At 45.0% G+C, this 15,259-nt stretch overlaps 1 protein-coding gene across 3 annotated transcripts in view; it reads right to left on the reverse strand.

Moving 5' to 3' along the window:
• LOC137376416 (acylphosphatase-2-like) overlaps positions 1-15,259 on the reverse strand; it is a 160,277-nt gene that overhangs the window by 128,591 nt on the left and 16,427 nt on the right. Inside the window, exons 1-2 of one of the 3 annotated variants that reach the window (XR_010976211.1) lie at positions 12,217-12,288; positions 6,542-6,558 (exon numbers count right to left, since the gene is read on the reverse strand). Coding sequence is in view for 2 of the 3 variants with exons in the window: in XM_068044934.1 (XP_067901035.1) it covers positions 6,542-6,558; positions 12,217-12,334 (135 nt within the window). In the remaining variant the exon portion in view is untranslated. Of the gene's footprint in view, positions 1-6,541; positions 6,559-12,216; positions 12,425-15,259 lie in introns of those variants that run through there. The other 2 variants (XM_068044934.1, XM_068044935.1) reach the window with 2 other exon arrangements.

The raw sequence follows: 15,259 nt of genomic DNA on the forward strand, positions 1-15,259 counted from the left end.
CATCCTACTGCTCTGAAGTGCATTCTGTCTATACCAACAAGCCACCTTACATTTCTCTGCCTGCAACAGTAGCAGACTCGCCAACTTTAAGGGCATTTAAGTGGTCATTGGATAGACATACGGATGAAAATGGAATAGTGTAGGTCAGATGGTTTCACAGGTCGGCGCAGCATCGAGGGCCGAAGGGCCTGTACTGCACTGTAATGTTCTAATTCTAATTCTCTTTCATTTTCATTTGAAAGCAAGCATTCTTGATGTGCAAACTGTAGCATCATTGCTGGTTGCTGGTGACATTTCACAGGAATAGAAGGAAACAAATAGAATACCTATACTTAACACAGATAAAGCTGATCCAGAAACAGGCAATTTGAATTAAAAGGAAAAGATTATGCCTGATGAACCTCAAACTTCTGCGAGGGTATTGGAGGTAAAGTAGACAATGGAATTCCCTATGGTATGGCCTAATTACACTTGAAGGTTTTTGATAAGAGTCCACATAAAAGAACTGAAAGCCATAGGAATTGAAAGGGAGAGTATGAGACTTATGAAGTTAGTCAAAAAACAGAAACAGAGGGTGATGATGGGCTGAATATTGGGCTGAATTTTTCTGGCCCCATGGAAACAGGTTTGGAGGTGGAGGAGGGGTGAGAAATAGGGGGAAACTGCATTGGGACGGCTTCCCATCACGTTACTGCCTCTGGAGGAATTTCCCAGCTGTAGAGTAGGAACAAAGTTGGCAGCCTGCTCCACGAAGGTGGGCAGCTAATTAGGACAATTAAGGCCCCACTTAGGGGCCATTTTCCAAAGGCGACAGCAGTTTCCTGCCGTCAGAACTGCCCTCCTCTCAGTGCAAAGCCCGGTAGCTCCTTGGAGGCAGCCTCGCCGCGATAGGCCGGGAGGTCACTGGAGCCGGAGGCTTATGTCCCAATGAAGGAGCTACCAGGATGAAAGGCTGCAGCCATAGGCCAAACCATTCTGTGGAGGGCTTCCCTTTCCACACCAATGGCCCTACCAGTTGTGGGCCTCTTCACTTTCAAATTTGCAGAATGCGTCTAGGAGTGCCCCCATTTTGGGGTGCCAGTGCGCTCGCCTTTCTGCCTCAGCAGCACCCACCTCTCTCTGGTCGGGCTGCCGGCCATCCTGTGCTCTGGTCTCTCTGACTGGACCTCCCACCTCATCAAATGCGAAAGTGAACAATTAGGAGGCAGGCCTTATGGAAGGTTGCACCTGCAGGCACCCTGACAACATGCGCAGGCTTGGGAGCCCCATATCGATCCCACGTCAGGGTCCCAATGCCCACTGTAAAATTCAGCCCATTGTGTCAGTCTGGATGAGATGTTGCATGATGAGCGAATGCTTTGCCCTCTAATGTTTCCCATTTACGTAAACAATCTGGACCTTGACAGCAACTGTAACATTGTCAAATTTATGGATGGCACTATAATAGGCAGTGCAGTAAAAAGCAAGGATTTGTAGAGTTCTAAATCATTAATGGAAATTTTCAAATAGATGGCAAATTAATTTTATTAAATATTGTGTGGCATTAAGTATAGTATAAAGAAACACAGAGTACTACTGGATTCATCTCCGGCAACTTCTGAACAATGCAAAGAGACAATTAAAATAGCTAACAAAATGCTATAATGTATATACAAAACAGTAGAATACAAGTCTAATAAGGTTATACTGAGAGTGTAAAATGCACTGTGTAATGCTGATTGTTATGCACAAGAGTTTGTAAGGGGCAGAAAAGAGAACAAGAATGATTCCAAGTGTGTGCACGCAACCTATAAATAAAAGTTTAAAATGCTCAATCTCTGCAGCCCAGAGAAGACAGTTAAAATATACAGTTACCTCTGACAACGCAGAGCATGTGCAGAGCAATCGTGGATGTCATCAGTGCATGCAAACATTTGCCAGTATGAATGCGCATATATGCGCGCTGATGTCACCACACAATGATGTCCTCACCGTTCAATAGCCGCCTCCATTCCACCGATCAGTACCCTGCTCCCTCCAACCATCCCTGCTTCAATCGCCGCTTCCCCCCTCGCAGCTGCCTTCTCTCAGCCACTTGCTCCCCCACACCTCCCAGCCACTTTCCCTCCCTCAGTCACTCACTCCAGGCCGCGCCCCTTCCTCCCCCCCCACTCAGCCGCTCATTCTAGGCCACGCCGCTACTCCCCCCTTGGCTGCTCACTTCAGGCTTTGCCACTTCTCACCCCTCAGATGCTTACTCCAGGCCTCGCCGCTTCACCCTCCCCCACCCCCTTGGCCACTCGCCCCAGGCCTCGCCCCTCCCTCCCCCACCTCGGCCGCACGCTCCAGGCCAAGCCCCTCCACCTCAGCTGCACGTTCCAGGCCAAGCCCCTCCCCCCTTCACCATTTACTTCAGGCCTCGCCGCTTCCCACCCCTCGGCCGCTCGCTCCCAGCCTCGCCGCTACACCCCCTCCCTTTGGCCTATCGCTCAATGCTGCACCACCTGAAGAAATGACGGGGAACGAGCCACCTAAATGCAAGGTGGGGAGCGAGGGGTGACGGGGCGACACGGGAGTGAGTGGCTGAGAGGAGGGATGTGAAGTAGCCTAGATCGAGTGTCTGGTTGGGGCGGGAGGGATGCAGGGAGCAAGCAGTGGGGTGGGGGGGAGAAGCAGTGAGGCTAGGAGCGAGCGACCGGTTGGGGGCGGGGGGTGGGTTGCAGGGTTGTGGAAGTGGGGAGCGAGCGGGCCGAGGGGAGGAAGCTGCGATGCCGACAGTGACGTTTCAGTGGATGAGGCTGCATTTGCGCATGTGCTAGTACTGTGCCACCTAGTGGTTGCATTGTCAGCAAACGCAGCCATTATATTGTCACACTCACGAGGAGTGTAGCAATGAAAATACAGAAACAAACTGAAAAGTTATAAGATTGGGAAATTGGTTGTCAACAACTTGGAGAACAAGTCATGACTCATACATTAACTCTGCCTCTCTCTCCACAGATGCTGCCAGACCTGCTGAATATTTCCAGCATTTCTTGCTTTTATTTTAAACTAAGACAAAGGCCGTCCCCAGACTTTTCGTCTCCAACTAACCTTCACTACAATAGGGTGTGAACAGCCCTCATATCCTCAAAATGGGGCCATCAGAAAGCCACTCTGCAGCCCAGCAAGAACTGAAACATAAAGTCACATGGGCAGAACTAATATTTGTAAGTTCACCTTAAAAGGTAATCATTTTTAGGAACAAAGTGGGGGCTTGGCCAGTACAGAACTTCAGACATCAAGATCAGGCTGGTCTCTCCTCAGCCACACAGAAAAACAGCTAAAGCCATCTTGAATTCCAGCAAGGTCGAGTGTGAAAGAGAGAGGGAGAGGGAGGAGAGAGACAGAGAGGGAGAGAGATCAGTTTTAGGTTGCTTGCCATTTTAATTCACCACCCTGCTCTCATGCCCACATTTCTGTCCTTGGCCTGCTGCAGTGTTCCAGTAAACCTCAACGCAAGCTTGAGGAACAGCACCTCATCTTCCGACTAGGCACTCTATAACCTTCTGGACTCAACAATCTGTTCAACAATTTCAGAGCATGACTGCTTTTTAAAAAACATTTATATTATTTTTTAACCATGTTTGGACAGCGCTGTTCGTTATTCTGCCATTAACACTCTCTCTTGATGACTGTTTTGTCTTTTCCTACAACTATTAGCCTTCCTTTGCCTTCGTTCCATGACATCTTTATCATTTAATTCTCCTGTCCTCCACCCTATCACACGCCTTCCCTTTTGTTCTTCTTCACCCCTCCCCTCTTTCACTTTCTCAAAGCCTATTACATTTCTAACCTTTGCCATCTCTGATGAAGGGTCACAGGCCTGAAATGTTTACTGTTTCTCTCTCCATTGATGCTGCCAGACCTGCAGAGTATTTCCAGCACCTTCTGTTTTTATTACAGTTGAACCCTGCTGAGACAAGTTGGAAGCCAGCTACAGCAGAGACAGGGCAGTGCCTTTGTAAAAACTACTTTTCTACCTGTGAGAATTGAACTAAGCCATCAGAACCATCTTCAACCCGAAGAGGACGGCCAGAAGGCTGGAACAGCCCAGCAATTACCAGACAACCAGCAACCAGGCCTGCAACCATAAAATTCACCTTCAGAGAGGGTCCCACAGGTTTTCCCCGAAACAACAAATATTTACACCTTGAACTCTTGCCCTTTACCTTCCATCTATCTTCTCTTGAGAGTGCATGTGAGAGTGAATGTGTGCGTTAGTGGTGTTACGAACATTTCAAGGAATGAATATTGTTTAATAAATAGTTCATCTTCTGTTTTAAACCTATAAGAAAACCTGCCACTGTTTGTTTATTTGGGAAGTAAAACACAGGGGTTGAAACACTAGTAAAACAAAAACATTGTCTGTGGTCAGTTTGGAGGTGATCAGTGGAAACCAACCATGCCATCACCCAACTGTTCATAACAATATTAAATGACAAAGTAGATCCTGACTATTACTTCAAAATAAGGTAAGATAATAGGACCAGATATCATTAATATAGATTAGTATACAAATAAATTTAGACCAGATACTGCATCATAATTTACCAGGCAGGGTAGCAGAATCCATTTAGGATCATTCAAAATACAATTAGTTGCTAGACTGGGTCAGTCAGAATTCCAGAGGGTTGTGTTTTGCTCAACAAATGGATTTTTTTTAATCCTTAATTTTAATGACATTTTTATGCTTAAGACGTGCAGATGTTTTCCAATACCAGATCATATGCAGGCCTGTCTAGCAATGATATTTGGATAGTTCCATATAATTATACAAAATTATTAAATATACTTCATAATCAGAGCTGTGAATGACATTTTTAATATACACATATATACATACGTATTATATAAAGGATTTAAAAGAGAAATGGATAAATATTTAAAAGAGAAAAATTTAAAAGGGGTATAAAGGACAATGGCAAGGGAATGTGGCTAAACTGACAGTTCTTTATGAAAACTGGCACGATGGGCCAAATAGCCTCCTTCTGTGCTGCAAAATCGTATCATACAATATAGAGGTATGAGTTGTGGCTCAGTTAGTAGCTTTCTCACCTCAGAGTCAGAAGGTTATGAGTTCATAACTCACTCTAGGGATGAGCACAAAATCCAGACTGGCAATGCAGTGCAGCACTGAGGGAGTGCTGTTTTTCAGATGAGATGTTACACCAAGGCCTTGTCTGCTCTCTCAGGTGAATGTAAAAGACATCATAGCACTATTTAGATGTTGTGTCAGATCTGAAATTGAAGTCCTGACCGGTACTGAAGCATCTAGCAATTGACACAACTAGTGGGTGAGGAAAGCAGGCAGCTGGATGATAGTAGGAGTCAGGTCCCAAGGCTGGGATCCCAAGCGGAGATTTTAAAGTGGGAAGGGAATACACCATGGCCAGAAAGCAAAGCTGGAAGGAAGGAGAGGGGTTTGTTCTGCTGCTGGCTTCTTCACTTTTTTTTTATTCATTCATGGGATGCGGGCGTTGCTGGCAAGGCCAGCATTTGTTGCCCATCCCTAATTGCCCTTAAACGGAGTGGCTGGCTAGGCCATTTCAGAGGGCAGTTAACAGTCAACCACATTGCTGTGGGTCTGGAATCACATGTAGGCCAGACCAGGTAAGGATAGCAGATTTCCTTCCCTAAAGGACATTAGTGAACCAGATGGGTTTTTACAAAATTTACAATGGTTTCATGGTCACCATTAGACTAGCTTTTTAATTCCAGATTTGATGGTCAGGTGGAATAAACTGAGACAAAAGATGCAGGAGGAAATCTGAGATACTTGAAACATTGCCGAACTTCTATTTAGTCTATTTTTGTCACTTTTTTTTTCAAACCATGGAGCTATCATAGCCATTTTAAACTGATGTCTAGTCTCACTCAGCAGGACATCAGCTGATTTCCCAAGCTTTGATCCTTGTTAAAAACAAAAGCAGAGCAGCAACATGATCAGCATTCAAGAAATGAGTTGATCCTCCAGTCTAAATACTGAGTGAGCCTCCCTTCTAAAATGCAGGCTCCTTTCATCTGCTGCAACAGCTATCATGTCCCTGTTGTTTTGGCAGGTCTCAGGTTGTGGCTGCTACAGTGGGAGGATCAGTACTGAGGCTAGGAAATAGTAGGAGCTTGATTCACCACAAGGTGGGAAAGAGGGAATCGTAGAGTCTGGAACTGTGAAATGCCTTCGGCACAATATGTTCCCTGGCTCAGTTTATCAGAAGCAAATAAACACAAGAGGACATGCTAACATGCCAGTTTTATGCACCTCCAAGCAGCTGAATCAAAACTGGCAGTGACAGAGTCCAGATAATATCAAGTGGCTACTATTTTGGTAGGGATTAGTGTGTGTGGCATGGTGGGGGTGAGACAAAAACAGGTTTCAAACATACAAATGTTACTGTATGAAAGAATTAGAATAATAAGCACAAATCACTTAAAAGTTCAAAAAGGTCTATGCTAATGAATAAGGAACCTCTGCTTCACTAAACTTTAACAGCATTAAATGATGTTGTAGTGGTCATCTTACCATTCTGAAACAGACACCTGTGTGGAATAAGAGAAAGAAACACAGATCAACCATATTATCCTACAAAAATAATAAGCCTACATGAGTTATATTATTTTACATAAAGCTGTTTTGAAGGAAATAACACATTTATGAAAAATATGGCCTGCGCCTCCTGTCCACAAATGTTACTTCCTAATATTTTGTCAACATGAAGATTAGAATCTTCCTATTTAAACCTTTGAGTATTCTTTGTAAACATTTTATAAGGGAAACAATGCAAAAAATGTTGCCATGGCATATGTCACTTTATACATATCGATCAAATCACTCAAAATGTTTTTGGAAAACAATGTCGCTTGCCATTTTTTCCTCGGTAGCTTAAAACCTCCAATTGGGAATTTTAATTCCCCTTGTACAGTGGGCAGTTAAAAGGGAGTCAGTGACTGTTTCCACTCCATTATTATTTTAAAATGCCTGATATTTTGGGTGTATGAGGTGCCCATCTGAGTCAGGCAGGAACCTCATGCTTTTATGCAAATCAGGGTCCAATTGACATCAATAGGAACCTGATGCCATCTTAGCCGAAAGAGAACAGGGCCCACAGTGGTCAACCAGGCATTTACGACCATGTTTGGAGCCCAAAGAGGCCGTTCCAGTTAGGTTTCCTTTGTGGGGCCAGGAGGAGCAGAATTGTTTCTCTGCACCTCACAAAGAAAGTGTAGGTGTCCCTTGCCCCAGCCACATCCCTATCCCCTCCTTGCAAACAGCTGACCATTCCAGACACTTTATAACTGACCCGACCCCATCCCACCACCCAGTCCCTGCACTTACCTTGAGCCTTGTGACAATAAATTCCATTCATAATTATAGTTCACTAGTTTTGAAATTTTTTGGATGAAGCTCCACTAAAAACTGTCAGCCTCTTGTGCCTCTCTAGGGATACCAGCACTTGTAGATTTCCAAAGAAAATCTCACTTTCTCCTCCATCAATGAAAGGTCTTTCTTTCTCTCCATGCCTGTCACTCTCCTGGTTAGGTTCTAGCTCTCTTTCTCTTGTTACACTTCCCACTCGCTTACTCTCCTCTACTTCCTGCACCGCTCCAGAAAAGCATAGACTTTAAGAAGATTTAGTTGAGATTGTTAAAATAATGGAAGGACTAGATTCAGTCCATGTAGTTAGGTTATTTGAGTTAAATAGGTTATGGCGGTCCAGAAGACATGTGTATAAGTTATGTATACATAGAACCAGGTTAAACATCAAGTAAAGCTGACCTGTGGAACAAATTTTCAGCTTATGCAATGAATGCAAATGTTCAAAAGGAGCTGAACGAATTCTTGATTGTGGCCAATATCACTCCTTACAGAAAGCAGGTGGAGTACTGGGGATGTGTCTCTCAGTCTCGGGGACCTTGTTTGATCATCTTTGTGAGATCAGAGCAGAACCTCCCAAACTGTTCTCCTGCCCTGTGCCTCCAAATTTGGTGTAGGACTAACCCCCCTTTTTTGACTATTGATTCTGCTATAACTTGTTGGCAGAGGAGGGAAATGGGGTCATGGTGTGCATAAGTTGCACCATGGCTCTATGGAAAACTGGATGGGCCAGCTGGTCTTCAATTCCATACCTTCAAATGTTCAAAGTTTGCTTCCTCTCACTTTTTCATCTTCCACTCTTCCCTCTTTCACATCTTGGCAAGCCAGGAAACAGCAGATGGCCAAGCTGACATTTGAATGAATAAGTAGATTGGGAAGCACTTGGGCTGGGCAAATCAGCAAGTGGGTTGGCAGGTCCTTGAGCCAGACGTCACTTGCGCCAGCCAGATCTCAGGGTAGGTGGGCAGTCAAGCAAGCATTCAGGTCAGGTGCTCGGACCCTTTTGCAGCCTGGTTCTGCTGATCCTGCCTGTCATTACCCAACCCCGCCTAGCCTGCTTTTACCTCCTTCCCAAGATCCTCAAACAGAATTGCCCTGGTAGACCTTTTGTTTCAGCCTATTCTTGGCCCACAGAACTTATTTTTTCCTATCCGGACTCTATTTTTTCCTCTCCTTGTCCAGCCTCATCTGAGCTACATCTGATGCCCTCCACTACATTAATAGTTTCCTGGCCCTAACCGTTTCCTTTTCACCACAGACGCTCAGTCCCTCTATACTTCAATCCCCCAGCAGGGCAGTCTGTGGGCCCTCAACCTCTTCCTTAAACTGATGCTCAACTGGTTCCCATCCACCACCAACCTCCTCTGCCTGGCTGAACTTGTTCTTGCATTTCAACATTATCTCTTTTGACTCCTCTTCTCCAAATAACAGGTGTCACTTTGAGAACCCGTATGGGTTCTGGCTATGCCTGACTTTTCATGTGATGAGAAACATTCTTTGTTCTCATCCCACTCAGGTCCCCTCCCTCAGCTCTTTTTCTAGTACATTCATGACTGTATTGGTGCTGCTTCCTGCTCTCGTTCTGAACTGGAAAATTTCATTCACTTTGTTTCAAATTTCCACCCTCTCTCACCTTTACGTGGTCCATCTCCAACATTTTCCTTCCCTCCCTAGACTTCTCTATCACCATTTCTTCAGATAGGATGTTAACAATGTCTACTGTAAGGCCAATGACTCCCGTAGCTACCTTGATTACACCTCCTTCCACCCCACTTCCTGTAAGTATTCTATTCCATTCTCCCAGTTTCTCCATCTCATCTGTTCTGACAATTACACCTAATATTCCAGTGCTTCCAATGCGTTTTCCTTTTTCTACAACCAAGGTTTCCCTTCCACCATGGCTGACAGGGCCGTCGACCATGTCCATCCCATTTCCTGCATTTCTGCCTTCAACCCTTCCTCTCCCTCCCAGAACCACAACAGGGTTCTCCCGGTCTTCACGTTTCACCCTACCAGCCTCCACATTTAACAGATCATCCACTGTTATTTCCACCACCTCCAGTGCGATGACACTTTCAAACACATCTTCCCCTCCCCTTTTATCATTCCAAATGGACCATTCCCTCCGCCACACCTTGGTCCACCCTTCTATCATACCCAACACCCGCACCCCTTCCCATGCAAGCGCAGGAGATGCAACATCTGCCTTTTCACCTCCTCCCTTCCTACCATCCAGGGCCCCAAACACTCCTTCAGGTGAAATCGCAATTTACTCGTACTTTTAAATTTAATATAGTGTCTTCAATGCTCATGATGCGGTATCCTCTAAATTGGGGAGACCAAATGCAGATTGAGTGATCGCTTTGCTGAACTCTGTTTAGTCTGCAAGCTTCCCTGAACTTCCAGTCGCTTGCCATTTTAATTCTCTGTCCCACTCTGACCACTCTGTCTCTCGCCTCCTATGCTGTTCCGATGAAGCTCAACGGAAGCTCGAGGGACAGCACCTCATCTTCTGATTAGACACTTTGCAGCCTTCTGGACTCAACACTGAGTTCAGCAATTTCAGATCATAACCACTGCACCATTTTTTCAGACAGCAGGTTCTGGTAATGATTCTGCTGTTCATTTGATCACTCCAGCCCTCCACCCTAGCACAGACTTTCCCTTTTGTTCTTTCCTCCCCTTTCCTTGTGCTTGATAAAAACCTGGTACATTTTCCAGTTATGACAAAAGGCCATTGACCTGAAACACAGGGTAGGATTTTAAGTTAGCACCCAGACGTCGGGGTCAAATGGTGGGTCACAGCTCTGCACCGTGTGGGAAACGGTCACTCGGCAAGGATTTTCCCCTGAATTAGTGGCCAGAAGGAGGGCTCATTGTCCAATTAAGGACAGCTGCGGGTACTCGAGGGACAATAGGAGGCCCTCCAGCTCGGAAGGAGCTGCAGCCTGCAGTTTAGGTTCGAGACAGAGGGCGCCTATTTCTTGAGGCACCCTCTCTCCAACTTTTTAAACATTTAAATTTTAAAACGCCCTCAGCAGCGAGATCACCATTATGGAGCCAGGGCAGCCTGCAGCCATAGCTGTGGCCAGGCAGGTGAGGAGAGCCTTAAAGCCTGGAGGCCCCGCTCTGCAGCTGGGAGGCCGCCTCCAGGTGGCTGGCCTAGACCCCGTGCCTCAGGGGGCCCAAAAGCTGACTGGAAAATTCCAGGCAATAGGCCTTATTAGGTCATTTAATTTCCTTAATTGGCTACCCACCAGGAAAACGGCCTGGGTGCGGGATGGTGCCATTAAACTGGCACACCAACCAACGCACAAATTTTCACACCCACCTGCCTCCGTAATGCCCATTAACACTGTTTCAAATTAAATATAACTGTTCATCAGATTTAGTAAGAATACAGGGGAGCTCAGTGACTACAGGCACCAAAATCCAGGCCTGTACATTCAGAATAGAATACAAACCAGAGTAGTATTCTTAAGAGAGTGCAGTAAATGTTAATACTGAGATTCTGGGAGAACTGACCAAACTTGCAGAATGAGGGATATGCCCTTTTATTTCAGTTTGAAACAGTAGTTTTCAGATGTCCTCAGAATGCACTTCCATTGTTCTGAGGAAACAATATCTGATCAAGGCCTGAAGAAAAATGTTAATGATAGAATCTTTAAAATGCAAAATAATTCACTGGATAAACTTAATCATGCTATTGTAGAATATGTAGTTTTCCAGTGGTTTAGTATTAGTTAAAACCTTATTTGTTCAGAAATTTGTTATCGAAGAAAAATGGTAGAATGTTTTCTTGAAAAAGTATCGAGTGATTCAGTTAATTCTCTTTCTTTCAATTATTAATCTCCAGACTGGCTATTCAACATTACCTGTAATGCTGATAATGGTTTCAGCATTGCTAGTATTTTTAACCACTTTCAATTTGTTCTTTCTTACCCCAGATTCAATTTATTGCATTTTCAATCAAAAGCACAATGTTACTAGAAATAATCATTCCTACTATACACAACACTTTCAATACATGTTCAATGGTTGCAGAAAATGTTGGAAATACTCAGCTGGTCTGGTAGCAACTGTGGAGGCACAAAATTGACTTTTTTCTGAAAAGTTCAGACCTGAAAAGGTTAAACTCTGCTTCTCTCTCCACAGATGCTGCCAGACCCGTTGAGCATTTGCAGCATTTTCAGTTTTTAATGCAGATTTCCAGAATCATTTTGCTTTTGTATATTAGATGGTTAAATGTGTTTGCATTCACGCAGGAAGACCACGTGACAACTCAATGGCCAAATACTAAAGGTCTTTGATAGCAACTCTAGTTACCAGAATAGAATAATTGACGGCTGTAAATTGGCTCTCGGCTCTGGTGACTGCAATATCCTTCAGGGGATCCCGGAAATATGCTACGAGTCTCAAAGATTTGCTCAAGGATCGACTTTCCCAACAGGCAAATATCACCCTTCACAGTGACTACTTATAAAACATGATAATTTTTTAAATATTTTCCACATTAATTTAGTATTCATGTATTAGTTTCTTGATCAAAAAGCACACTTATGCTTTTTAACCAGCACTTTCCAAAGCACAGCTTTTCTCGGTTCATATCAACCCTTCCCTATTTTAAAAGGAAAATACTGCGGATACTGGAAATCTGAAATAAAAACAGCTTAGTTACAAAATAATTGTAATTAATTTCAGCTGCAGATGGCCGCAATGTTATAAATCACAAATATCGCTTTAGAAAGCGAAAGCCCAATTGAATTCCCGGCAGTTTTGCCCAGACTGCACGTCGCGGGCTCTATTTTTATCCCGACACTTACCTTGTACTCGACCACTGATCTCATAATCTATCGATTTGAATCGCGCTGCGACTGACCCCACCTTTGACATTATCCCCAATAAGCTAAAACAAATCGCGACTTTAGCCACACTGCACATCAATCAGGACAGAGCACTACGAGACAGCCAGCTTCCCCACTAACACACACAGTCCACCCGTTCCAGCTTTGCCTGATCCACTCCAGTCCAGTCCAGTCCACCCCAACCGGATATCCTCCGCTCCAGCCCTGCCTGATCCACTCCGGCTAACCTGATGCTGGAATTCTGAAATGAAAGCAGAAAATACTGCAGCAGGTGTGGCAGCATTTGTGGGGAGTGAAAGAGAAAACCTTTCAGGTCGATGACATCATCGAAATTGGAAAAAGTTTAGAGATATAACAGGTTTTAAGCAAGTACAGTAGCAGGGAAGTGGGGAACAAAAGGGAAGGTGTATGATAGGGTGGGGCAGGATAGAATAAAAGACGAGGGCTGATGGTGTAAGGCAAGAGAAGATGGTAATAGGACAAGTAAAAAAACAACAGATGGGTCTATTGGAGGTGTAAATGGAAATAGCAGAATCATTACCAACAGCTGCTGCCTACACAAAGGCCAGGCGGGAAGAGGTTACGCTCTGAAATGGTTAAACTCAATGTTGAGTCCAGAAGGATGTAAAGAGCCGAATGGAAAGATGAGATGCCATTCCTCGAGCTTGCCTTGCATTTCATTGGAACAGCGTAGGAGGATGAGGATGGAGTGGTCGGAATAGGGGTGGGGAGAGAATTAAAATGACAGGCGACCGGAAGCTGAAGGTCACGCCAGCGGATTAACGCTAACTGCCAATGCTGGTGTGGAAGGCGGCTTTGCACATGCACAATGCCCTGTATTGTATTCACCTGTGCGTGCACAGTTTTCCTGGTTGATGATATCATCAGAAGGTGCCTGTCAGGCCATCCATCAGTGTCAGTACTGGTTTGCACAGAAGCAGATTGTCTTGGTGACATGACCAGATATTCAGTCAGTGCAATTTTTGAAACTTTCCAGCTGCAGGCTTCACCAGAGAGTAATTGAATATTTTAAGTTGATCTTTAAACTCTTAAATTGTTTTAGATATGAGTATTTGAGCATTCATCTACAATTTATCTATCTACTGTTTATTGTGCTCAATTAAAAATCAGAACTTTTAGTGCAATGCTATGGCTGTGGGGCTGGTATGCATTTTTGTTGTGAATGTGAATCCGTGTCCATCCATTGCCTTCATTCACCTCTTGCCCCCCATCGCCACCGCCCTATTGCTTCTCTGTCACAGTGTAAGTTCCTGTCTCTAATAATGGGTGTATTTTTGCCATATTTAGTATTTAAATGTTACTTCGGCCAATCATGACTAAATGAGGCTTCCATAGCTGTCCATCCCATGACCAAGTGCGGCTGGTTTATCAGCTTTATCTTCCTACAGTATGTTTCATGATCAGGTTTTCCTTCACTATAGTCCATATCTCTTCCACTTCTGAGCTTGTATTAACCACCAAATTCTACACCGTTTTAATTGCCCATGATTGATTCTGCATACCTCCTGGGTTCATTAAATTGCACCTTCTCAAATGCTTTATAAGAGATTAGTGTAAAGCCAGAACTGATGAATGACCAGGTGCATGTTGTGCCTACAATTCATTCACACTCACACAGTCTGTGAAGTATCTTCTGCCTTTTTTCATTTGATGCTTGAAAAATTTATTAGTGTTTTTTGAGGATGTAACTTCTTTCTTCTTTGGCCTCCTTATCTCGAGAGACAATGGGTAAGCGCCTGGAGGTGGTCAGTGGTTTGTGGAGCAGCGTCTGGAGTGGCTATAAAGGCCAATTCTAGAGTGACAGGCTCTTCCACAGGTGCTGCAGAAAAATTTGTTTGTCGGGGCTGTTACACAGTTGGCCCTCCCCTTGCGCTTCTGTCTTTTTTCCTGCCAACTGCTAAGTCTTTTCGACTCGCCACACTTTAGCCCCGTCTTTATGGCTGCCCGCCAGCTCTGGCGAACGCTGGCAACTGACACCCACGACTTGTGATCAATGTCACAGGACTTCATGTCGCGTTTGCAGACGTCTTTAAAGCGGAGACATGGACGGCTGGTGGGTCTGACACCAGTGGCGAGCTCGCTGTACAATGTATCTTTGGGGATCCTGCCATCTTCCATGCGGCTCACATGGCCAAGCCATCTCAAGCGCCGCTGACTCAGTAGTGTGTATAAGCTGGGGATGTTGGCCGCCTCGAGGACTTCTGTGTTGGAGATACGGTCCTGCCACCTGATGCCAAGGATTCTCCGGAGGCAGTGAAGATGGAATGAATTGAGACGTCGCTCTTGGCTGACATACGTTGTCCAGGCCTCGCTGCCATAGAGCAAGGTACTGAGGACACAGGCTTGATACACTCGGACTTTTGTGTTCCGTGTCAGTGCGCCATTTTCCCACACTCTCTTGGCCAGTCTGGACATAGCAGTGGAAGCCTTTCCCATGCGCTTGTTGATTTCTGCATCTCGGGACAGGTTACTGGTGATAGTTGAGCCTCGGTAGGCGAACTCTTGAACCACTTCCAGAGCGTGGTCGCCAATATTGATGGATGGAGCATTTCTGACGTCCTGTCCCATGATGTTCGTTTTCTTGAGGCTGATGGTTAGGCCAAATTCGTTGCAGGCAGCCGCAAACCTGTCGATGAGACTCTGCAGACACTCTTCAGTGTGAGATGTTAAAGCAGCATCATCAGCAAAGAGGAGTTCCCTGATGAGGACTTTCCGTACTTTGGACTTCGCTCTCAGACGGGCAAGGTTGAACAACCTGCCCCCTGATCTTGTGTGGAGGAAAATTCCTTCTTCTGAGGACTTGAACGCATGTGAGAGCAGCAGGGAGAAAAAAATCCCAAAAAATATGGGTGCGAGAATACAGCCCTGTTTTCACACCACTCAGGATAGGAAAGGGCTCTGATGAGGTGCCGCTATGTTGAAGTAGCGTAGATAAAGGGGAGCACCAGATGTAGTATACTTGGATTTCCAAAAGGCATTT

Source organism: Heterodontus francisci, chromosome 13, assembly GCF_036365525.1.
Source record: "Heterodontus francisci isolate sHetFra1 chromosome 13, sHetFra1.hap1, whole genome shotgun sequence".
NCBI classification, from domain to species: domain Eukaryota; kingdom Metazoa; phylum Chordata; class Chondrichthyes; order Heterodontiformes; family Heterodontidae; genus Heterodontus; species Heterodontus francisci.